At 55.8% G+C, this 25,939-nt stretch overlaps 1 protein-coding gene across 1 annotated transcript in view; it reads right to left on the bottom strand.

The window, feature by feature from the left end:
* The window catches only part of LOC121492217, a 135,434-nt gene extending 112,376 nt beyond the window's left edge, over positions 1–23,058 (bottom strand). The window contains exons 1-3 of the mRNA XM_041757581.1: positions 23,013–23,058; positions 4,239–4,328; positions 1,543–1,721 (exon numbers count right to left, since the gene is read on the bottom strand). Of these exons, the coding sequence (XP_041613515.1) occupies positions 1,543–1,721; positions 4,239–4,328; positions 23,013–23,058 (315 nt within the window). The remainder of the gene's footprint in view (positions 1–1,542; positions 1,722–4,238; positions 4,329–23,012) is intronic.
* Between the last annotated feature and the right edge of the window lie 2,881 nt (positions 23,059–25,939).

Below are 25,939 nucleotides of genomic sequence, written 5' to 3'. Positions count from 1 at the left end.
GCACCCTGGGTCCGACCCGTGAAGTGGTTTGCCCGCAAGGTTTTGTGGAACCAGGAAAGTTAGATCTTGCCCTGCTTTAGAGATGGGGAAACCGAGATAAAGGGGGGCTGCGTATCAGGAAGCCCGTGCCTGTGCCAGGAATAGCGCTCCCATCGCCCCGGACTCCCACACCGGGACCACACGCTTTTGATGTGGGTGCGGCAGCTGCACGCGTTTTCCTGCAAATGCACCTGGGTTGCCTGTGTCACCTCCAAATGTGGGCATCTGGGTGCTGCGAGGTGCCCCCACCTGAAACGCTGCCTCCCCCCGCCCCCTGCCGAAGCCAGCAGACAGTGTGCAAAAGGCAAGGCAAGAAAGGAGACCCCTCAGGGCAGAGCGGGCGCCGGCTCCGTGCGGCTGACATCAAGGCCCGCGTTCACGGAGCTCATTCGGGTCTGTCCCCATCCACAGCCCGTGCCAGGATCTGGTGACACAGCGGCCTGCCTGGGATGCCTAGAGGCCGTCCCCGCTGAGGCTGCTTGAAAGGGAAGGGGGTGGAGACAGGGCTTTGCCCAGCTGGTCCTGGGGGCCGTGGTGCTCCCCAAGGGCTCACCTGTCCTCTCCGGGCCTCCCAGATCTGCCATCCGCTCCCCAGGCTGGAAGGGGGAGGAGGCGGTTCTTGCCTTTGGAAGAACAAATCCTGGTCAGCTCATTTCCTCAGCTCAGCCAGCAAGTGTGGGGAGCAGGTCACCAGAGCGGGGACTTCCAGAGCTGATGGCGCCAGAGCGTGGTGGGGATTGACAGCCACCACCACCGCCCCCCGCCCCAAGCAGCGTGGGTTTCGAAAGCCAAGGTTTTCTTGTCTTCTGAGCCCTGTGACTTTTTGAAAGGGAACAACTGAAGCATTGCTTGGCAATTTTTGTTCTCACTCCAAAGGCAAGTTGCTTTGGAAAGTGGTCAGATTCCGCATTTGTTGATTTTAGAATCCAAAAATATGGCAACGGAGAAAGGGAAGGGATGCTTTTTAGGATTTAAGATATTTTCTCAGACACGTTTGAAACATGATTACGGCCCGAAATATTAATGGCAGGTGGATCTCCTGCTCAACAAGGAGCTTCCACAGGCCTGAGTGTGTGTACTAGGCATTTCTGGGGTGGTTACAGTGTTCTGCTCACGTCACCCACCAGCACCCCATGCCCTCAGATGTAAAAATTATCATTGTCCATATAGTGTATAGGGAGGGCTGTGCCAAGCGCTCTGCACAGATCACCTCATTTAAGTCTCAAAACAATCATAAAAGGAAGTGTCATTAAACCCATTATACAGATGAGAAAACAGAGGCTTAGCACAGAGACCTGCCTGAGCCCACCGCACTGTTCACTGTCAGAACTGGGATGAGCCCCAAGCCCCCCAAGGCCATTGCCGGGAGCCCTCCCCCCCACTGTAACGTCTCCCCTTTCTCCCTCTCCTGCATCTAGTTTCCACCACGGACGAAACAGTCCCCATCTCACCCCCTACTCCACTGAGCCCCTCCCCACTCCTCCCCAGGCCCCTCCACCCCACCAGCGTCAGATTCAGGAGCTTCTCCGGAGGAGGTGGCATCCTTGTTGTTGAGAGTGGCTCTGGGTCCCCTGCTGTGTCTAGCACAGAGTGTGCTACCACGAGGGGGGCGGCAAGCGTGCACGGGAGGAGCAGTTTCATTCTGCACCGGGGCGCTGTTTTTCCTTCTTCACAAGCCACATCTACGAAGAAAATTAATAAAATCTACTGCCGAGGCCATGCTCGAATGGGGGGCGGGACCCCCTGCAGAGCCAGGTAAAACCCAGCCTGCCCCGCGTGGAGCCGGACGGTTTGCATTTCACACACAAGGTTCCCAGTGCCTCTGCCGCTGGTGCTGGCCTTGCCCTGCCACCCATCCACCAATGCCTGCCCCTGATTCTTGAACTCACCCCCCTGACTCTTGACCTCATCCCCCTGACTCTTGATCTCATCCCGATTCTTGACCTCATCCCCCCGACTCTTGACCTCATCTCCTGATTCTTGAGCTTACCCCCCGACTCTTGACCTCATCCCCCAACTCTTGACTTCATCCCCCCAACTCTTGACCTCATCTCCCAATTCTTGACCTCATCCCCCAATTCTTGACCTCATCTCCTGATTCTTGAACTCACCCCCCTGACTCTTGACCTCATCCCCCTGACTCTTGACCTCATCCCCCTGACTCTTGATCTCATCCCCCGATGATTCTTGATCTCATCTTCTGATTCTTGAGCTCATCTCCCAGATTCTTGAGCTTATCCCCCAGATTCTTGAGCTCACCCCTGCGATTCTTGACCTCATCCCCCCAATTCTTGACCTGATCCCCCCAATTCTTGACCTCATCCCCCCGATTCTTGACCTCATCCTGGAGAAGGCAATTATGACCCTGTACTAAATGCTCATCGATGTTTTGGACTACTTTGAACCTCTGGTCCAGAGCATAAAAACAATTAATGGGCCCATTCTAAGTGCTCTATTTGAAGGAGTCATCTGTTGCATTGGGGGATTTTCCTCTGCATTTTTAGAAATGCCAGGAAATAAAATTCTCAGTGTGACTCCATTACCCTCATCTGGGGCACTGCGAGCTCACCACCGTTACACCTTCAAGAGGACCTGGGGCTCCCCGTGAAAGGGGCGAAGCGCAGCCTTGGGTAACGCTCTGACTTCTCAAACCATGATACCATTTATTTTGGCTTGGGCACATTCAAATAAAAAAGAAAAAAATCCCTTATACCCCACACGCGCGTGCACGCACGCACATACACCGGCTTTCGGTTCACAATGAATGTGTGGGTCTTTTCTGTGTCTCTGTGGCCGGGTCGCTGGGCCTGGGGGAAGGCCCGGGGGACAGAGGCGGGGCGGTCCCCATGCTCCGCACACCGAGGGACGGGTCCCCTGCACCCTGCCAACCCCGTGGCTGGTGAATCACGAAGCCCGTGTCCTTCCCCAGTTACTGTAGCTCACGGAGCTGACTGAAAAACCAGTAGCAGCTGCAGGAAATGGGTAAGAGCACTGACCACAGATAAACTGTAGGACGGCACGGAGCAGTGGTGGAGAGACTCTGGGACAGGAAGTGGCGCGGGCAAGCCGCAGCCCCACGCCCGCTGGCGGGCCACTCCCGCCGGCTGCGCCCCCCGATTGCGCCCCGGGGCCCACCGCCCGCGTGGCCAGCACGTGCACAGCATGGCCAGCTGGGCAGGGCCCTCAGCCGCCCCTCCCTGGGGGTCAGAGGGAGAAAGAGGCCCCAAGGAAGCCCCTGGCTTGGGAGGTCCGGGGGCTCCTGTCGCTGGCAGGGGCGGTGGCTCTGGTCATCAGGCCCCGGGCCGTGCAGTGCAGGTCATGCCCTTGCACCTCCTGGACCAGGGTCCCTGCAGACAGAACAGCCACCTCTCAGGAGGACGGGGCCAGGCACACGGAAAATGCAAGAATGCAAGGTGGGAAGTGCTGCGTCTGTAAGTTACAGACCCGTGTTTTCCAATACCCGTCAGCCAGGTCGAAGGACAGACCCTCTGAGGTTCACAGTGACAGTGTGCATCACAGCCAGGCACCGTGCCACGTCCTGCCCCACCTGCCCCACCGAATGCCCACAGCCCCGCCGGGCACTAGGTCAGGTTGGCCCCTACCGCACAGATGAGCAAACTGAGGCTCTGGGGATGAAGTACGCCTTGCCCCGGGTCGCAGGCCTTATAAAGGGGCAGCGCCCGGATTCACAACCGACCGGACTGCAGTTAAATATCCTCCAAGCACAGGGAGCCACGAGGTGTGGACGCGAGGGACAGAGCAGATGAGCAAAGCCTCTGGCTGAGGGCCTGCGGTCCGCGGTGACGCCGTCGGCCCAAGCAGCCCAGTGAGACAGGGCCCAACGTCTCTGCACCCCAAAACAGACCCAGGGGTGCTTCCAGGGGACCTCCAGGGCAGGGCGGTGAGCCAGGCCCCACCAGGCCCTCACTTCCCTGTGCCAGGCTTCCTGACGAGCTGTGGTGGAAGCTCCAGGGTCCCCACTGGAACTTGGGAACCGAGGGCGGCCTGGGGGGAGGGGTTCCGCCGAGAGGGGCTGACCTGAGCCCTCCTGGGGCCCTCCTCAGGCTCTCCCTGCAGGCAGCGGCACCCGAGAGGCGGCCAGGTGCACCTGCTCCGCTGGCAGGAGCGGCCCCCTCTGCTGGCACCCGGGCCATCGCTCGGGGTAGCAAGACAGGAGTTCAGCTGGGCGACTGACTCACCCTTGTTCCTGGAACTGTCTGAAGGCGGGAGAGGATGCTGTGGGTAGGTTCTAACTGTATCATCTGGGCTGGGGCCGGTAGCAGATGGTCCTTACAAAAAAAAAAAAAAATACTTCCATGTGGGCCTAAAATAGCACAGCACTCACCATCAGCTGAATGGGGAAATGTACGGGCCGGTCCGTCACGTGGGGGCGGCCGCGGCGGGCGGCAGGTTGGCCACGGGCACGGCGCAGGCTGCAGGGCGGAAAGGGGAAGCCCACCGACCGCCCAGCCTCGTGGGGGGCAGCTGGCGACGCAGCCCCGCTCGAGCCCCACGACCACCCCGGGCCCCCTCCAGCCTCTCACACACGCACCCGCGGCTGGCACAGCAACAGCAGCACGCGGAAGCCAGGCCATGGGACCGCCGAGTCCGGGTGACCCTGGGCCCTGGGCAGCTCCCCTTCCCTCGCCTCAGTTTACTTATCTATAAAATGGAGTGAACAGAGCAACATCCTACGGGGCCAGGCCGGGCAGGTGGAGGGTCTCTTACGACCCCCTCTGGGCCCACGCTCGGGGGAGGGGACGACAGGAAAGGGGCCGCAGGCTGGGTGGCAGACAGCGCTCAGAAGGGTGGCAGGTGGCCCTCCTGCCCGTGCCCCCAGAGCTCCGCGACCCCGAGGCCTGAGATGGGGTCTCAGGTGGTGAAGACCCCCGGGCGCGGATCAGATGGGCCGCTCCGAGGGCCCCCGCGCTGCTGCCCGGCGCAGAGGTCTCCCTGAGATGGAGGCGTCCCCGGGGTCCCCTGGGGACGAGCCGGGCGCCGGGCTGCTGGGTGTTTAACAACTGGCTCCGTCGGAGATTGATTTAAAAAATCGCCGATTTGTGCCCACCTGGGGGATGCAGAGGCCCCCAGCACGGCCAGGTGCTCCGCCGTCCAGCACCCACCCGCCCGCTGCCCCCGAGAGGCCGGCGGGGCAGCGGGAGGCTCGAGGGCACACGGGTCAGGAGATGTGTGGACGCCGCGGTTGGTCTGCGGGTAGCTGCCCGGTGTGGCCGCGCGGACACAGGCGCCGGGCCTCCCGCGTGCGGGGTCGGCCGCGGGACCGCCGGGCAAGAGGGCCGTGGGTCGTGGCGCTCGTGTCTCCGGGAGGGCCGGGGATGTGGCTGAGGTGACACCCGTGGGGGCGGCTCCAGGCTGCAAAGGCCTGCTCGCCCCCCACCAGCCCGACCCGGGCGCCGCAGCCCCCCTGCTCCCGCCCGCGCTGCCCTCCAGCACTTCTTCAAAGGGCTGTCAGGCCGCCTCCACTTCCTGTCCTCCCGCCCGCGGGGCCACCCGGGCGGCCACCACGTCAGCCCTGGCCGACGTCACCAGGGGCCCCGCTCTCCATGTCCAGGCCGTGTTTCTCAATCCCCCTCTTACTCAACCCTCCCACCAAGGGGCCTGGCTGCCCCTTGCCCCGGCTCGGCTCCCTGTCCCTGCCTCCCTGTCCCCATCTCCCTGTCCCCATCTCCCTGGCCCCGTCTCCCTGGCCCCATCTCCCTGGCCCCGTCCCCCTTGCCCTGTCTCCCTGGCCCCATCTCCCTGGCTGCGTCCTCTATCTGTCCCAGGCTACCCACCTCCGGGTGCCCGAGCCTTCGCTGGGGTGGCGGCCCCCCTGCCCCTCTGTGAGCGCAGGGCCTCTCCCGCCGCCCAGCCCGGCGCCCCGGCCGCCGCAGCACCATGGGGCCCCCTCCTCCAGCACAGAGCCCCAGCCTCCCGGCCGCCACTTCCTGAGAGGCCGCCGTCCTGTCTCTGCGGCACCCGGCCTCCGGCATCGGCTGAGCCGTCCACGCGTCTGCCCTCCCGCCCCGGCGCCCCGCACTCCGCGCAGCCTCCCCCTCCTGTCCTTGCGCGGCCCAGGTCATCCGACATGGAGCAGCGGGGACACGGACCGCATCCCCTCGAGAGCCGGCATGCGCACTAGCCTCAGCCCACCCCCCTGCATCCCCCCAACCCCTCTCTCTCCCTGCATCTCCCCCAACCCTCTTCTCTCTCCCCTACCCCCTCTCTCTCCATCTCCCCCCAAACCCTTCTCTCTCCATCTCCCCCCAACCCCCTTCTCTCTCTCCCTCTCCCCCTTTTCCCCCCCTTTCCCACCCTCTACCCCTCACCTCTCTCCTTCCTTCTCCCCCCCACCCGCAGAGCAATCTTCCTCTCCTCTGCCCCCAGCACCCACCCCTCCAACCCAATGCCCACTCTTGCTTCTGATGTCAGCCTAATCACGCTTTCTCTCTCCAGAAGACATTCTTTCCCTCTCTCACCTCTGCCCCCCACTCCCCAGGAGGTGTCTCCTATTACCCGCCTCTGACCTTCCATACCATTTTCTTCGTAGCTGTTAATAAGTCTGGAATCATTGACTTATGTGTGTGGTTAATTAATGTTTATCTCCCCACCCCCGGGGGCTGGTTACTGCCCCTTGGGAGCGGCCCATCAGGAATGGCACTGCCTTCCCCGGGGCATTGTCTCCATTGTCTCTGAGCTGCGGGAGGCCCGGCCCACCTGCCACCTGGGCACTCCCAGCCAGGGTGACCATGCAGAAGCCCCAGAACGTTTCCACCGCCTGAGGCAGGACCCCCAGCCTCCTGCCCCAGACAGTGGGAGCCCCTAGGTTTACCCTGCCCCCACGGGTGGCCCAGTGCACCGGGCGTGTTCCGAAAACACGCATGAATGAGCGAATGGCGCCCCTGCCTGTGGGTGTCTGAACAAGCCCCACTGCCTCCAAGGCAGGTGCTAATGAGGGCCTTGCATGTGGGGCTCAGGAGGCCACCTCCCTGCAGACGGTCCCCTCGTGGAGCCCGCCCAGAGCTCAGCAGGCAGGACCATAGACAGACCCCACTTCGTCGTCTCCCCATCTACAGTGCTCAGGGCCCAGGTGACAAGGTCCATCCTCGCTTGGCTGTGTGCCCAGGAGCAGCGGCCGGTACCTTCTCTCTGCTGGTCAGGATCTCCGCCTTCCCCCTCCCCGGGCCTCCTTCCCCATCATCCAAATCCCTGTCCCTTCAACCAGGTTTGGTGAACTTTCACTGAGTCAGAATTCCCACTGGGCTCCAGGTGTTCCGTCCCTGCAACAGACAACTGTCAAGAAGTCCCCTTGTGTCACAGGGGCCATCCCAGCAGGGACCGCCATGTCCCCCTTTGCTGCCCTTTGCCATCGTGTATGTGTGTATGGCCAAGCTACTGTCCTACATGTGCTCACCCCGTCAGTGTAATGATCGCTTCTGGGCACCTGGGTGGCACAGTCTGTGAAACGTCCTGCTCAGGTTATGGTCTCAGGGTCATGGGTTCGAGCCCCATGTCAAGCATCACTCAGCAGGGAGTCTGCTTGTCCCTCCTTGTCTGCCCCTCCCCCTGCTCATACATGCTGGCTCTCTCTCTCTCTCTCTCTCTCTTTCTCTAAAACAAATAAATAAAATCTTTACAAAAAAGGATTGTTTCACACCTGAACAGGTGCTTGGCCCTGGTCACACAGTAACCAATAATTCCACATGTCCTTGGCCACAAGGAGGTCACTTCTGAGCCTCTTTCCCTCCTCATCCGCCTGCTTTCTTGAATCCCTAATCCCTTTTTCTGTGTCAAGCACTCTGCACAGTTCTGGAGACACTTCAGAGTTGGGAAGAGTTTCTATAGCTGAGAACGAGTCAGAGGGCAGAGGGTTTCAAATGGAAAATGAGGGTGTAAAGTACAGACAAGACGCCACAGAAGCTGCAAACGGGAGAGGTTAGCATGGGTAGAGCAGTGTACCCGAAGTTGTAGGAGAGATCGCATCAGGCCCGCCCTCAAGGGACAGACAATAACAACAACGGCAGCTAATGCTCACTGAGCCCCGACAATGTCGCAATCAGTGTATAGGAGCTGCCTTGGCCAATCCTCACAATCACGCCGGCACAGGTGTTATCCTTGCTCTCATTTTACAGATTAAGAAACTGAGACTTAAGGTTGGGCAGCTTGTAGATGGCAGAGCCAGGACATGAACCCACGCGGTCCGACGCCAACAGTGCTCTCCCACATTGCCAAGGGATTCAGGCGTATGAGCTACCTATGGCTGTGTAACAAATATCCCCACATTTAGCAGCCTGACACAACATCCATTTGTCATCTGGCAGTTCCTGTAGGTCAGGAATCAGGGGCTGGCTTAGCTGCTGGCCTCTCTTGAGCTGCAGATAAGATGACAGCCATCCTGGGGACCTGGTGGCTCGGTTGGCTAAGTGTCCCACTCTTGGCTTCTGCTCAGGTTGTGATCTTGAGGTCATGAGATGGAGCCCCGTGCTGGCCTCCTCCATGCTAAGCATGGAGTCTGCTTCAGATTCTCTCTCTCCCTCTGCCTCTCTCACTCCTGCTCTCTTTCTCAAATAAATAAATAAATCTTAAAAAAAAAAAAAAAAAAAAAGATGAGAGCGTGCATCACCTCAGGAGGAGACTAGGGAAACACTGAGTTCCCAGCTCACTCTCGTGGCTTCTGGCAGGCCTCAGGTCTCCGCTGGCTGTGGCTGGAGACCTCACGTCCTCGCCTCGTGGGCCTCCCCACGGGGCAGCTCACACCGCAGCAGCCACTCCGCTCAGAGCGAGGCAGCGGAAGAGAGGGACAACAGGACAGAGGTCACAGCCAACTGGTGCTCCAGTCACGGAAGTTGCATCTCATCACTGTTGCTGGTGTTTGCTGTCTACTCACGAGAGGCAAGTCGTCAGGGTCCGGGCCATGCCCCAGGGAAGCACACGGCAGGGCATGCCCACCCGAAGTGGGGTTGGGGGCACGCCCAGGCTGCCCACCCCGTCGGGCTAGTAGATGACATGGGCGTCCACCAGCAGCGTCAGGTGTGAGCTCATTATCTGTCCTTTGGTTCCCTGAAATCCTAACCGTGTGTTCTTAAGAAGAATAGCCTCGGAGTGAGCTAAAACTTGATTCCCAGCCTGAGAGAGTTCTTCCTCCTGTTCTTCCCAGAAACTAAGTGCCAAAGAAGACGAGCACTTCTTAAAGATCAGCGGCGCGCTCGGCTATGTAAGGAAACACAAGTGTATTTCGCTGGCGTTGGGCTAAAAACTTGGCAGCAGCTTCCACTCCCACCCCCTCGCCATACGACTTCAGCTGGTCCCCCTAGAGCGCTTCTTTCTTCATCTTTCCCTAATGAAGAGACACCCCAGTGGTTCCAGGGCTAGAGTTTCTCCTCCAGTCATTTCCAAGCATTGCCATCAGTGTCACCTTCTGAGAGCCCCTACGCACACAGGCCCCGTCACCCCTCAAAGACCACCTGTGGCTCCAAACTCAAGTCCGGGGTTCAAGACCTTCTATTGTGCAGCCCAAACCTGCACCCCACACAACCCGGGTGCTCCGGGTAAGCTGGTCCACATGCCTTGAATCTCCTGCTTCCGTGCCTCTGATCGCCCCACTTGCTAACCCTTGCATGATTTTCCTGCTCCTCTTCACCTACCCAAAATCCTGACCTTCAAGGTCAAGTTCGAGCCCCATCTTCTCAAAGAACCTGTCTGAGACCACCCCAGCCATCCGAGGCTAGACTTGGCACAAGGCAGTGTGTGTTCAACAGCCTCAGCTAAATAAAAATATTCGTCGAGGCAAGCAAACTACTCCAAACTCGTCTGAGCTTTCCTCCCCAAACCTCCAGCCCTGTCTTCATCATCGCGACTTGCTTACTCCCTCTGGGTCACCTGGGCGATGGTTCCCAGCATCCTTCTGTATGAACATTGGCTACTACCCAACCCGGTGCCTGAGGAGATGGCTTTCCCTGGGCCCCGCACATCTCCCGCTGCCCAGACATTCCCGGTGACACCGAGGGCTCTCATGCAAGGCTGTGTCTGATGCATCTCTAAATCCAGAGCAGGGCAGAGACAAGGTCAATATTGTCAGGAATGAGGAAGAAAGTGGATCCGTTCATCGATTGGACTCCCCCAGGAAAAAAAACACTGGAGGTGCTTTACTCTAGTTCTTTAATGCTCAGAAATACAAAGATAACCTTCCACTTAGAAATCTAAGAACATAAATTCAGTCCCCTCCTGGCAGAGAGGAAAGCATGACCTCTAAAGCATGTTAGAGGTCAACAGCGCAGAGCCACTAAAGCTGTGCGCCTGAGGCCCCATCTCCCAACAGTCCAGGGTGAGACGGGCAGGCAGCAAAAGCAGACAGGACAGGCCGATGGGAAATAGGCCTGCAGTGCGCGTTGTGCGCCTCAGGAGCACCCACACTCCCTGAGTCGGCGTGGTCCCCCGAGTCCTCCTGGTAACGCCTCCCTCTCCCCGGCCATGGTACATGACACCCACATTACTCACTGCACATTCACTCTTGAACTTTATATTCTGCTGTTCTCTTTTCGCACATTGTTCAGAAATAAATGCTGGTGCCCACATTACATTTGGCTTTTAAATAGCCTGCCGCAGAGGAGACTTGCCCAGTGCTCTCCGAACCACACCGGACGGGGCCCAGGCCATTTGCACAGAAGGCAGAAGTTAGAGTCGGTGTGAGCTCACAGGTAATGGCACGTGGAGGCCTGCCCTCGCTCCCGGCACCGCCATCGCCAACCAGGAGCCTTGACGGCATCTCTTAACTGTTCTCAACTAAGGCTCACTTTTCTAAGAAACACCTTATGTCAGACTTTTTTGGTCTCGGACCACTGCATCCACCTCAAAATTAGTGAGCATCCCTAAGGAGCTGGCGTTCGTGTGAGTTGTATTTGAAGATATTTACTGCGCTAGAAATTAAAACTGAGAAAATTTCTGAATATTTTTCAATTTCTTTCAAAAAAACACAATACAGATTCACTACATATTGGCATGAATTTCACATTTTAAGAAAAATAACTGTATTTTCCAAAGCAAAAATCACAGTGAACAGAATGGCAACCGTTTATACTTTTTCCGGACTCCCAAAATGTCTGAATTAGTGGAAGACAGCTGGATCCTCACATCTGCTCCTGCTTTCAATCTGTGCACTTTGTTGTTTTACTTGAAGGATGTGAAGAAAATTCAGCCTCAAATATGTAGTTGGAGAACAACTTTGTAATAGGCTTCTCAGATCATTGCGGCTATTCCTCTTTGATACTACACCAAAACTCAACGAGTGGTACTTTCTTAAAGGTTAGTTGCAACATAGAGAGTCTGAAACCGTATCAATTAATTTTGCAAACACTGTTGTATTAAAACCCACTATCATGCAGTTTGAGTATTGCTTTTTGCCTGTTCGTGAATTTGCAACATCGTGCATTGGTCATTTGGAAAATACTGATTCACTGAGCTGCGCAGATCCAATGATATGTTGACACATCTCATTAGACAACATCCAGAAATCACAGCATTACCTTAACCACTAACCTCATCAGAAAAGTCTGAATCAGGAAGCTATCAGGCTCACACGTTTTCTAAAATTCTAATTTTCACTGGGAAGTTTCAATTTTACAATTGGCAACAAATATTGTCGATTATTTTTCTTGCAGAAACAGGCTCGCTTCACTTATTCTCAAGAAAATGTCTGTGAAACTCCCAGGTCTGAATAACCTAGTTTGTCGGTCAGTTGTCCCATAAACACCAGGCTGCAGGGAAAGCCTGGGCAAAAAACCCAGTGCCTTGCCAGTGACCAATGACATCTGGCCACACGAACAGAACTCCATTCACACCACTGGAGCAATTGCACTTAGGAAAAAAAAAAAAAAAAAAAAGACTTCTTACAGTGTTCGTAAACATTTCTATTAATGTATCCAAGAGAATCAATTATGATCTTAAAAGAAATGTTACAATTTTTCAGGGAATCAAAATCAGTGAAACCATTTTGATCATTTAATTCTCCTTCATTTAATATTTTTAAAAGTCAATATGATGCTTCCTTTCACCCTTGTTTTTTCTTTCCTGTCTGAGGTGTTGGAGAACGACGGTGAGGCGGGTACATGTGTCCAGGGGCCTTGGCGCCAGGTTGCTGGCATTGGAATCCCAGCTCTCTCGCTGTCTAGCCATGAGAGTAGAACAAGTTTCCAATTGCTCCGTGCCTCAGTTTCTTCATCTGTGCAATGGAGTAATAATAAAGCACCTGCTTGGTGGTGTTGCTGTGAGGATCAAGTGAGCTCTTGACAATGATGTTGTCACTAGAGGCATGTTGTCACCTCTGCAGACAGGCTGTATCCCAGGACCCTGTGCTTTGTGGGAAAGCCTCCAGAACTGGCTGGCTTTCCCACCCCCCAGGCAGCATATGCCCTCTGTCTCGGGTGCCAGCATGTCCAGGAATTTAGAACAGTTCAACCACAGACAGCCCCCCTCATTCTCTCCCCCTCCTATCGGTGAGGGGTGACATGAATGAGGAGAGAAAGAGGCCCAGCAACAGGCCCTGATACCTGAGCCCTTCTGGAGGCCTGAGGGGAGCAGGGAGAAGATGGTGGTAGTGGGGGTGCCCAGTACCTTGTGATCCAGGTGATCTGCCATCATCACCTTCCAACGAGGGCATGTGTGACAGGTCTGGTGACCTGGGGAGTGCCCCCCAGGTCTGGTCCAGCAGCTGAGCGTGAAGCTGTGTGGAAGCTCCCACCACAATGAGCACAGCCTCCATGCCCAGCAGGCAGCGCACCAGCCCACCCTGCCCTGGGAGGGCCTCCTCCCAGAGGAACCGTAAGAGATGTGACCCCTTGGCTGGGGACCCACCACAGAGCAGGGGCAGACTCCATCCCACGAGGCACAGAGCTCGGGAACAGGCCTCAAGAGAAATGGGCAGAGGATAGAGGATAGGCTGCTGGCCACCTTAACCTGACACTCCCTAGCGGAGTGGAGTCAGCACAGGTGACTCAAACAGGAAGTACCTACAAAACCAGTAATAACACCTAGAACTAAAACGCACAGCATGCTCATGAACGTGGATCTGGGCAGGTAGGCAGAGCCAAGCAGCTCCTCACAGAGCTCCCGTTCTGTCCAGGAGGCCCTCCGGGTGTGCTCCTGCCTGAGTCCTGTCCTACCCAACGTTTCTCTCACAAGGAACTTTGGTGACCCTCAGTCTCCAGTAACCTTAGGCCCAGTCTGAATTTCCCTCACTAGAGGTCTTTGTCAACATTGCCTACCACTGTTTTCCTGTGAAATGGGAGGAAAAAGTGCAAGTCATATATCTGATAAGGGGCTAATAGCTGAAATAAAGAACTCATGCATCTCAATAGCAGAAAACAGAAAAAGAAAACAAAAGGAAAAGAAAAAATCCAATTAAAAATGGGCAGGAGTTCTGAATAGACATTTTTCCAAAGAAGACCTACAGGTGGCCAACAGGTACGCAGAATGATGTTCTACATCACTCACCGTCAGGGAAATGCAAATCAAAACCACAATAAGGCAGGCACCTGGGTGGCTCAGCGGTTGAGCATCTGCCTTTGGCTCAGGTCATGATCCTGGGGTCCTGGGGTCAAGTCCCACATCAAGCTCCCTGAAGGGAACCTGCTTCTCCCTCTGCCTGTGTCTCTGCCCCTCTCTCTGTATCTCTCATGACTAAATAAATAAAATCTTTAAAAAAAGAAAAAAAAAAACCACAACAAGGCATCACCTAATAGCTATTCAAGGGACTATTATGAAAAAGACTAGAAGTAACAAGTGTTGGCAAGGATATGGCGAAAAGGACATCCTGTTGGTGAGAATATAGATAAATGTATGGGCTATATGGAAACTGGTATGGAGGTCCCTCAAAAAATTAAAAACAGAACTGCCACATGATCCAGCAATTCCATTTCTGAATATTTATCTAAAGAAAATGAAAAAACTAACTTGAAAAGATGCACCCCCCTGTTCTTTGCCACATTGTTTCCAATTGCCAAGACAGGGGAAACCAACCCAAGTGTCCAGTGATGGATGAATGGATAAAGAAACTGTGGTATGTCCACGTAGTGGGATATTACTCGGTCATAAAAAAGAACGAAATCTCATCGTTTGCCACATGAATGGACCTCAAGCGCAATATGCTAAGTGAAACAAGTCAGACATAGAAAGATAAATGATCTCCCCTACACGTGGAATTTTAGAAAAAAAATTAATTAAAATAAACCCTGCGCTCACAGATAACGAAGCTCATAGAGAACAGATTAGCAGTTGCCAGAGGTGTGGGGTATAGAGTAGGAGAAATGGGTGAACTGTTTTTGGTATTTCATTTGCTTGTTTAAAATAAATTGAGAGAGAGAGCGAGCCTTCTCCTCAAGAATCTGACATTATAGCTGGAAGAGGTAGGTAATGAACAATAAACAGAACAGTAAGTAATTCTATAACACGTTCGAAAGTGCCACCGAAATCTAGAAACGTAGCTACAGAGATTAAGAGTTGGCAGTTTCAAATGTGGGTAGCCTTTCCTGAGAAAATGACATTTAAACAAAGATGTGAAGGAGGTGAGGTAGTTGTCTGTGTGAATATCTGGGGGAAGAACCTTCCAGATGGAGGGATGGCCTGTGCCAAAGCCCTATGCGGACGCTCATCTGACCGGAAGAAGAGCAGAGACGGCAGTGGACCTGGAACTGAGTTAGCGACGGAGCGAGGACAGGGAATGACACGGTGCCCAGGCCGTGGGGACCTTCCAGGACATTATAAGGGCTTCACCTTCTGTGCACTGGTGAGTGAGATGGGCGGGCAGGGGCTTTGGAAGGTCTCAAGGACGGGAGCTATGACAGGATGATCTGAAGGCCATCACTGAAGTAGCCGAGACCAGAGACAGAAGACAAGTGAAGACGCTCCTGCAGTCACCCAGCCCAAGGAACCCGGTGGCACTGGCCGGGTGGTAATGGCCAGAATCCGTACATGTTTTCAACATCGGTTCAAAGGGATTTTCTGGCTTTCTCCATTCGAGGAAAAGGCATTCATTCTGGGGTTAGTCCAAGTCAAAGAAAAAAAAAACATTACTCACTAACAATCATATATATTCATATTAAAACTGTATCCAGGAGACACCCGGGTAGCTCAGCGGTTGGGTGTCTGCCTTCGGCTCAAGGCGTGACCCCGGGGTCCTGGGATCGAGTCCTGCATCGGGCTCCCTGGGCGGAGCCTGCTTCTCCTTCTCTCTATGTCTCTGCCTCTCTCTCTGTGTCTCTCATGAATAAATACATTAAATATTTTTTAAAAAAAAAACAATATCCCCAAAAAATCCCAATAATATCATTTATCACCCATCGTGTTGACAAAAACAGACACTGAGAAGGCTACAGAAAAAGAAGTACTATTATGCCATCAGACGGGTGTAAATCGGGGTCATCTTCCTGGAGAGGGATTCACTGAATCTACCAACACGTTCAATCCCACACCTTTTCACCCAGCACACCGTTTCCAGTCGCCTACCCCACGGAAACATTCCCATATGTCCACAAGTAAAGAAAATATTCACAAAAAGACCATCACTGCCACCCTGTTTGTAAAAGCAACCAATTGAAATAAACCCACGGGCTTATCACGGAGTGACTGGCCACGTAAACCGTGGGTGGACATACTGCAGATGAGCCCATAACCCTTGAAATAACTCTTGTAGACATGCACAAGGCCCGGGAGGGCGCCCCGACTTGTCCGCAGGGAACACTTACAGGAGCAGGCAGGTTGAGCAACACAACTGGTTCTGTGTTTTTCCTTCCCTTATAGGTGGAAAAGCAAATCCAGGCATTACTTGTGTCAATATTATCAATGGAGGCTTTTAAGCTTAGGCACAAGAACCTTTAAGATCCCGTCCCGATCATGGATCGGCTGGCCCCAAAGCCGCCCCATCTGTGTCATACCCTCCTCCAGAGTTTCCACTTAACTTGCATTTCATAAAGCTGAAAGCTTCAGGCTCCTTACTAACCTAGGCCCTTTCTAAATAAGTAGTCGTTTCGTGCACCTGATACTATATTTTAAATTTTGCATTTTCATCTTAAAGAGGAGACTAAAAAGTATAAGCCGTATAAACCCGCATCTGCCCTTACAGCTGCTCATGCTGGGGTCCCAGCTCCGCTCGGGAGCAGGACGGCAACACTTCCCATGAAAGCACTTTGGAGGACTTCCTACAGGCTGAGTGGTGACAACAAGCAAAGGCAAGAAAAGGGGAGCCAATCACCAATCCCCCCAAAACAAAGAGCTGTCAATAGAGAGACATGATGTCAGTGAGACAGACCCCAGAGTCCTTTTCCACACTGTGCCGAGAAGCTTGGGGCAATTCTCCCAATGGGAGACCCCATTGGCCTGGAGATCAGACCAGCCATGAACACAAGTGAAATAGGGAGAAAGTCAAGACAGTCTCTAGGGGCGCCGGGGTGGCTCAGTGGTTGAGCGTCTGCCTTCGACTCAGGTCATGATCCCAGGGTCCTGGGGTCAAGTCCCACATCGGGCTCCCCGCAGGGAACCTGCTTCTCCCTCTGCCTGTGTCTCTGCCTCTCTCTGTGTGTCTTTCATGGATAAATAAACAAACGGGTTTTAACTCTCCAGTCCCCTTGGCAGATGCCCCTCGCAACAGAGATCGGGGAGAGAAATGCACTGAAGCCTAATGTCACTAAGCATTCAGATCTGCTCCCCGGCTCTGATTCCACAGTCACCAGGCAACTGTTGGATTAAGAAGTTCGCCAGGTAGATTTCCCCACACAGAATAGGGTAAGCAGAGCACTCAGCTCTCCGGACCCCTCGACAGATGGAGTTCTCCCTGTAACATAAGAAGCTGACATCCCGCGCAGGCACCGGTGCCGTGAGCGTGGTTAATGGGAGCCTGCCCCAGAGAGAGGGGATTTGGGACTTGTCGTCTGAGCCTGCAGAGCCAGCACTCCTGCCCCCGCCCCCGACGGTGAGAATGTGCCCACTGCCGACATGCAGACCGCTGTGGGGCCTTTCACACAGCTGTCATCCAAATCAACTCTGTCCAAGCCGTGTTGTGCGCTTGGTGACACGCTGTAGCTGGGTGGTGCCTCTAGGTCCTCATCTGTGGGATTATATACAGTCGACTGGCCATCATGCAAGCCAGCTGGCAAGCCTGTGGCAAGGTGTGACCAGGCAGTCCCGATCTGAGGTCAGAGCCTGTTGTTAGCAGGTGTGAGGCTACCTAGGCCAGGATCCATGTCCTCATAGGTACCCACAGAGGGTCATCTCCTCTCCTTCTCCGTCCCTGCTAGAAACCGTCACAGGAAAGGTGCAAGGCAGCCCCTCGCAGGTGCCATGTGCTTATTTCCAACACTAGGAGTCCTGAATATCGGGCAGGAAATCCCACCCCTGGGGCACGGCTGGCTTCAGAGAGTGTCTCCATCCTCCGCCAGTGGATCTTCGCACCTGTGATCAGGAGATCCAGTGGGAGAAGAAGAGCGAGGCCTGCCTGGCTTCTGGAGAGCATGGCTGCCTACTGGGCTGTGCTGGGAACAGAGGACAGAAGCTGTAGAGGACGAGCAACAGAGCTGGCGCCTGAGAAGAAAGCTGGTGGGACAATCTCAGTGACGGCTGACGACTGGGCCTGGTTAAAATCCACGACGGACACCTCGCTGGGCAGCAATGAGACGGCATTGCCCGGTTCACCAAGAAATGAGCAGCACCGCCCTGAGACTTGGTTCCTTCTGTTCTCACAAGCAGGGACATTTTCTTTCTCATTCAAAAGAGATGAAATACAGAGAAATCGAAGAACACGTACAGAGGCCGTGAAACGCCAAGAGGAGGACACGCATCTGCTCAAGGTGTCGCACTGGCAGGCCAGGGCCAAGCAGACGAGGAGAGGCAGGGATACCCTGCTCTAGAACAGGGTGTGGGGGTGCTCCAGCTGCAACATCTGTCACCCCACTGCCTCACCGACCGGCCTGGGTCCCCTGCCCCGTTCACCGCTTCAGGTGTGTCCCGCCCAAAGCTGCTCAGGGGGAGAGGATGACCTTCCCCATTCTGGAGTCAAGGGTACACCGGGAGCTGCGCTCCCCTGCTAGAACCTGCAGACAAGCTCTGCAGGACCATTTGTAGGAGAGGGTGGGGTAGTCAGGCCCCCACGACCCCAGACACATCCAAGTGAGGCGCGGCACGAGGCGGTCTGCCTTTCTTACAAAAACAACGCTGCCTACACTCATCCATCTCCTACTTCAGCTGGTCAAGGGGCAGCAGTGCACACAGTCCCTGCAACCCTGCTCCTAACTGGGACGGTCCGGACGCGGCCTAGGTGAGCCTCGTAGACAGGTCCCCCGAATAAACTGCGGTGTGTTTGCGAACGATGAAATGATCGGCAGCTGTAGGAGTGGACTGTGCTGGAGCCCCGCTCACCTCCAGGAGCCTGCTACACGCCCTCGCCTCACCCCGGCCCCGCGGGCCCAGCCGTCCCCACCGCACTTGAAGCCTGGAGCCCGGCCGGCCCCGACCTCCGACGGCGCAGGGCACGGGGCTCACCCATGTGCACATCTCAGCTCCCAGCCTCCACTCCACGGGCCCCCCAGGGCACCGCAGGCTCTCGGGGGACCCTCGTGCTGTTGAGGCGAACTCGTGGCCCTGCTACGGGCCCTGCTCCTCGTGGCGGGATTATTTTTAATCACCTTCAACTCTTCAAAAGACCTCCGACTTTCGACGTGCATGTGCTGCGCAGAGAATTCTGTCCTTTTAAATATGTGCCACGGCCTCCGCATCTCACCCCGTCACCCGAGGGACAACACAAACTCAGCTCTGGAACCCGGACCCCGGCAGGAGAGGACTCCTCGCGGAAATTGCCCAAGAGGGGCCTCGCTTCCCTCCCACACCCGTGAATCGCAGGCAAGCCGTCCGAGCCATGGTGCGGGCGCTTCTAAACAGACAGCCGGTCACCATGGCAACACTCACATCTGTCATTACCTCCGAGAGAGAACACCTTTTAAAAGAAACCTACTTAGCAACATGTCATGTTAACTTCTGCGCTTCTTACGGATCCGCTCAGGAATCCAGGCCGCAGTGCCCTGGGATAAACGGTGCCTCCGTGAACAATCCGGAAGGCACTGCCGCAGCCCAAAGTGGCCTCTTCCCCGACCTGCCCCCACCTGTCCTTGGATGAGTCAGGTAGCGCAGCCTCCCCGAAGTCACGCGTACTGCCGTCGTCGCACGCAGGGCGGTTACACAAGCCAGTTGTTATGAACACAACAGCTGTCACCCCGGCGTCGTGCATGCAGCGCCTCTTAATCCTCGGGCCAACCTATGCAGCAGGCGCACCCCCCCCCCGCCCCTCAGCGATGAGGAGCCAGGCTCCAGCCACCCCCGCCCCCCACCCCGTGCAGCCTGCTGCCACGGTGACATCACCAGCCACACCTGGTAGATCTCAACACGCCATCCACACCCTGTGGATCTGCAAATTTTCCCAGCAACTCAGAAAGGAGGAATTTTTTTTTTTTTTTATCATCATCCCCATTTTATAGACGAGAAAACTACCTTGGAGGAGTGAAGCATCTTGCCCAAGTTCCCCCGAGAGGACAGCGCAGGTGCAGGGAGGCAGGCTCTCCTCCTTGGAGGGAGCCTCGGCCTGCCTCTCTCCGAGCCCGAGAAGAGGCCACCCCGAGGCCTCCCCTGCTCGGTTTCGGAATCAAGTCCGACCTCTTGCGCTGGTGAAAACCTTCCCAAGCAGGCCAGTCTGCTGGCTAGGCCCTCTTGTCTCCCAGATTTTACGTGGAACTTTCTGGTGTCCTTGAGGGAAATGAGGACTAGGGAAGCTGGTGTGAGACTTTCATGCACAGCAAACGCAGGGATCACTGGGTAGGCGAGTGGCCTGAGAGTCTGCATTTCCCACCAGCTGCCCAGTGAGGCTGCTGGTCCTTGAAAATAGACAAGGCCCCTCTGTTTAGAAGGAAAGATGTGCTGTAAAAAGGATGCGGGTTGCCCCCAGGACGACCCAGGACGACCGCAGGCTGCATGTTAAGGTCTCGTGTTGCTACGGAAGCCTTAGAGAATGGGCTCCCGAGCTGGGCTGTAAGCTTTAGGAGAATGGCTCTACACCAGGAGCCCCTCCGAGTCACTCTTGATAGTAGAATGTCTTCAGTCCCGATCCCCTAGCACCTGGCCTAGTGCCTGGAATATGCTAGATGCCCAATAAATATTGACTAAAGGAAGGAAGGAAGGAAAGAGGGAGGGAGGGTGGGCTTGATAAAAAAAAAAAAAAAGGCTTGCAGCAAAGAAGACTCTGAGATGTGATCTATGTTATAAATCACGTGACACTTGTACTGTCCAAGATGGGCACGGATGGTAATTAACTGGTAGAAAGAATTCAGGCTTGCTCATGAAGTCTCATGCATTTCTGTCGCCCCATGGGGTCTAGTACCTACCTTGCGTATACTGACTACATGAGCCTTCCAGAACCAAGAAACTTCTGGATATTGGAAAGATGTAACTTTAGGACCTGTGATAAATTGTCCGTGTGTCAGTTTGGCTGGGCCCACAGATATGTGGCCAAACATTATTCTGGAAGCTCCTATGAGGATGTTTACAGATGAGATTAACATTGAAACTGGTGGATTTTGAGTAAGCAGATTGCCCTCCCTAATGGCGGTGGGTCTCATCTGACCCGTTGAAGGGCTGAGGAGAACGAAGACGAACGTCCGTCCCCCAGACCAGAGGGAAACTGGCCAAAGAGGGCCTTTGGATTTCAAATGCAGCATCAGCTCTTCCTTGGGGTCTCCAGGCTGATGGCCCACCTCGCAGATTTTGGACTTGCTAGTTTTCTTTTTTTTTTTTTTTCTTTTTTTTTTTTTTACTTGCTAGTTTTCTTAATCATGTGAGCCAGTTCCTTAAAATCTCTCGCTTGCTCACTCACATATATACATATATACGAAATACATATATGACATACACGTATTAGACGCACACCCCCCCCCTCATCGGTTCTGCTTCTCTGAAGAACCCCGGCTAATACAGAGCCAACAGGAACTCTATCTTGTAGCAGACGGTAAACACTGCTTATCCCAGAAGATACTAAAGAATAACACACAGGCTGGAACGGAGGCTGAGTACCCTCGTGGCTAGTGGACTAACAAGTCACAGGACATCTCTAAACCCAGGGAACGAGGGGCTTGCCTTCCGACAGTGACTGTCAAGCGGCTGCCCCCCACTCCTACCCCCCCCCCAAATGGATCCTCGGGTTACACTTTGAGAATCACCATGGCACAGGCGTCCTTGGAGGGACAGTCTCGGCCACAGTGAGGCAACCAGTATATTCTAAAATACAAGATAAGTTCTTTTTACGTGCCCTTCGAACATCAGGCGGGTCCTATGAAGCCATATTTGACCATCTTCGGCCTATAAAGAAGATGATTTTGTAGAGTTAACCGAATCCATCTACTTGGGGCTCATCCTTCAGACAGCACTGAATAAAGGCCCCCTGACACCCAGAGTCCTCTCTCCTACAGATCCTCTAGGAGGTTCTGTGCAGGCTGGCGCTGTCGCTTCCTCTCCCCATCCTGGGTCCTGATCCACCAAGGGCTGGCAGTACCTGCGCTGCCCCCTTGGGACTGAGGCAGGACCCAGAGGAGGGGACGTGCGTAAGCACCCGTGGTGCACCTCTCATTTGCAGCCTGTGCCGCTGTGAGGCGTCAACTGTGTTCTCATTCTTCATTGGAAGGTGGTACAGAAACACCCTTATTCCTCGTTTCCTGAGGCACGTGGGCTGCTGGAAACTCTGGGGCCTGGCCTTACCCGGTGTTTACAGACCCTCCTACCTCAAGCTGTCAGAGGCCGGAGACCACCTGAGGGCGGGGCCGTGCCACATTCACCATCTCCCCAGGGCCCGCGACACGAGGCATGAGACACAGCACAGGTGATGAGTAAGTGAAGAAAGGGAGGGGGGGGGAGGGGAGAGAGATTTGTCCCAGCCTAGATCCCCGCTGACCACTCCCTCCAAGCACCTGCCACCTGAGGCTGTAAGGCCAGATGCACCCCACGGAGGAGGAGCTAACTCCCACCACCCTTCCCTGGGACTGCTGCCAATTCACCCCTGACCCCTGGCTCCTGCCACCCAAGCAAGCCCACTGGCCCCCACTTCTTGCAGGCCACACAACGTGTAGATTCCGGGCCTGGAAACCAGCTCCAGTCTTCACCCCCTGGACACCCGGCTTGCCCAAAGCCCTGGGCTGGACAAGAGGGAGAGGATACGGCACTGCCAAGTGGCTTCTGCACCCTTCCTGAGGCCATACGCTGTGCCCTGGGGCCCTTCTGAGCGGGGCCCACTGCCCGCTGTGCTCCTGCCTGGCCTCCAGAAGCCTCGCGGGTCCCACACACACACACCACCCAGATGGTAAGCCCTGGGCTACATACCCAAGTGCACGCCCCTGCCTCCAACCAGAGGACCTCACCAGCCACCAGCTGCCAAGGGCCGGGGGCGGGGGGCGGGTGTGCTCCAGACCCTGCGGCAGGAACCAACATGAATGGGCTGGAAAAGCCGTCGTGGGAGGGAGGGTAGAGGCAAGAGGCCAAAGACTGTGTCCCGGGAGAGAAGCCACCACGGTGGCCCAGGCCCAGCTCTCAGGCCCGTCGTGCTAGGAGCGATCTAAGGACCTGGGCACAGAGCGCTTTACAACCCCAGTGGATGATTGTTCGGGTGGCAAATATCCCCACAGAAGACTTCCCTTCGGTTTTGCTTAATAATTACTATTTAGAGGAAGTCCCGGCCACACACGCACGGAGCAGACGCTGCATCTGACCGGTGTTCCTGAGAAGGTCAAGACGGGGAGAAAGGAAAGGTCCCTGGGGAGAAGAGAAGCAACCACCCTATTCCAGAATCAAAAAATGAGCACAGACGTCAGAACCCCGGGGTTGGGGCAGATAACAAGCCCACGTGGACCCGCCCTCCCTGGAGGGGAGCGGGGCCCGCTGCCCGCTGTGCGCTCTACCTTCTCCGCGGGCGGTGCTCCTGCCAGCCTTCTCCGCCACCAGCATCGCAGACCAGGCCGGGCGCGGGGACAGACCCCCGCTGGAGATCACTCCGACCGACCGGAGGCCGGGGCTTTTCAGGCTTCTCCAACCCTCTCCCCGGAGGAGCAGGAAGCACACGTAACCACGGTTGTTTCCCCTCCTACCCAACGCCCTAAAGATGGGCCGCACCATCCCCCTTGGCTCCCGGGAGGCCCCCGAGGGTGGGGAGGCCGCCTCCCGCTGACCGAGGCCTCGCCCGGCCTCCACCTGCTGCACACAGGGCCGGCTTAGCCAGCACCCATGGGACCCCGCATTCACTGGCACCCCCCCCCCCCCCCCCCGCGATGCGGGCCGTGCACCCAGACACCTCGCCCGACAGCGCACGCCTGCTAGGAAGCCCAGCATTTCATTAAAGAAATCGGGTGCGGAGTCGGTGGCGTTAGCTCCCGTAGAGATGGGAGGCTCTTGGCAGCCGAAGGGGCGCCGGCCGCTTAGACGCTGATCCTCCGCAGGCCCACGGCGCAGCCAGAAGCCCCTCCCGGAACCAAACAGGCTGGAGCGACAGCCCCGGTACCTGAGCGTCCTTGCTCTTCACTCGCCTCATCCCCTCCTTCGTGGGCCCGCCTGTCTCTCCCACTAATGCGCGTCACGTTCATCTGCTTCACACCTTCCAGGCCATCGAAGGTGCTTCTCGAACACGGAGGGAGACAAGAGAACGATGAGCTGCCGCGCAGTCACCTGAGCAAGGAGGGAGGTGAGGCCCCGAGGGGACGTCCCCGCCCATGTGCCCCCCGGCCCTGCCCCGGGACCCTGTCTGCCCAGGGCCAGCCGAGAACGGGCTCCCGCAGAAGCAGCAAGGTTAGGGACCTGAGCAGGTTTCCAGCTCCCGAGGCTCCCGGGCCCGGGGAGAGGCAGTTCTGCTACGTCGAAGGGCCAGCAGCATCCGGATTTGCTGGGGTGGCAAAGACGCGCCCACGAAATGAAAATGCACATTCCTGGGCCCCGCGGAGTCACCATCTCTGCGTTCTCCACTGAGGATGAAGCCAGGGATCTGCACTTTTACCAGGCGACTCCCAGCTCGTGCAACACGAGCAGCGCTGCCATGAAAACATCCCACGCCCTCCGTGACCAGGGCCCTCCCAGGGCGCCCACCCCAAGGCTCCTGCACCCCGAGACCCGAGCGTTAGCAGCTTCCTGGCTCCACCTGCCCCTCCCTCTCCGACACCTGCTCCCCCGTGAAGCCACAGCCGCAGGGCACCCTGTCTTCTGACCCTGGCCTCATGCCACCCCACCCCCACCCCGTCCTTGCAGAGTCCCACCCCGGCACACAGGACATCACGGGGGCCTGACTGGCTCCCCCACCAGCTTCATGTTAGCCTTCACTGAGCCTCAGACAGGGTAGATGGCAAGTAAATGTTTATTGAACAAACAGATGGATCTTTATTACTTCCCTCCAGGAACTCGCTTGCCCCAAACACACAGCCTGTGACAAAACAAAGCCCAACCGGACCTCTTGCTTGATTCCAGTTTGCAAGCTGTGTGCATTTCCATGTCTCTGAGCCCGGCGCCTGGCATTCCCCGTCTTCCCTCCCTCATCACACAGGAACTAAGCCTCGGCTTAAATGCCACCTCCTCTGGGAACCCTTCCTTGATCCCCTCTTCTTCATACAACGAACGTTTCCCTAGTGTCCACCCTGGCTTGGGCCCTTTACTGGGCCGAGAACAAGCGAGAACAGGCAGGAAGGGTACCTGCCTGGCCCCTCGAGGAGCAGCCAAATGCCACAGGGATGTGTGCCCCCAGCGTCTCCTGGTACCTCTGCCAGAGTCCTTTTTCGGAGCCATTTCCCTCCTACATCCTTTAATTACAGATCACGCGTGTAACACGCATGCACACAAGCGCAGCTTCTGAGCAAGCACTGAGTCATGCTCATTAACCCCCACACTTAGAAGGACAGGTTCCTCCAGAAAGGTTTGTTGAGGTTTGTTGAACAAACAAAGCCGAGAAAGACACAGCAGGGGGATCTAGGTGAGGCTAAAACTGAAAGCAGACACCCAGTAAAGCCACGATGAGATCCCCCCACACACGTCCGAGCGTGGCCCAAACCCAGAGCGCTGACAACGCCAAGTGTCGGCGAGGACGGGGAGCCGCAGGGACGCTCGCTCACCACTGGTGGGAATGCAGAGCGGTGCGGCCCCTTTGGAAGACAACTGGGTGATTCCTTACAAAACTAAACACGCTGTGACCCTACGATCCAGCAGTCACGCTCCCGAAGGAGTTGAGGACTTGCATCCACACGAAAACCTGCACACGGATGCGTAGAGCAGCTTTATTCCTAATTGCCCAGGCGCAGAAGCACCGAAGCTGTCCTTCAGCGGGTGAGCAGGTAAATCACCTGTGAACCACCCAGACAATGGAACAGTAGCACTAAAAAGAAATGAGCCAAAATAAAAATAAAAATAAAAATAAATAAAATTAAAAAAAAAAAAAAAAGAAATGAGCCATAAGCGGTGAGAAGACTTGGAGAAACCTTAAATGCGCATCTCTAGGTGAACTAATCCAATCTGGCAAGACCACTCGCTGCAAGATTCCAACTACGTGACATTCTGGAAACGGTAAAACTGGATTCAGTGAGAAGACCCGTGGTTGAGGGGGCTGGGGGGAGAGGGGAGGGATGAATAGGCACAGAGGCCTTCTAGGGCCAGGAAGCTACTCCGGGGGGCATGACAATGGAGGACACACGCCCTTATGCCTTTGTCCAAGCCCACGGGACGTACAACGCTAAGAGCGGACCTGGACGCCGACGTGGACTCTGGCTGATAATGCTCGCCGTGTGTCACTGTCGGTCCGTCAACCGTTTAACGAACGTCCCACTCCAGTGGGGGAGACCGTACGTGCGTGGGGGCA

The sequence above is a fragment of the Vulpes lagopus genome, chromosome 5, assembly GCF_018345385.1.
Source record: "Vulpes lagopus strain Blue_001 chromosome 5, ASM1834538v1, whole genome shotgun sequence".
Taxonomy (NCBI): Eukaryota; Metazoa; Chordata; class Mammalia; order Carnivora; family Canidae; genus Vulpes; species Vulpes lagopus.
This window is presented reverse-complemented; position numbering and strand designations above follow the sequence as displayed.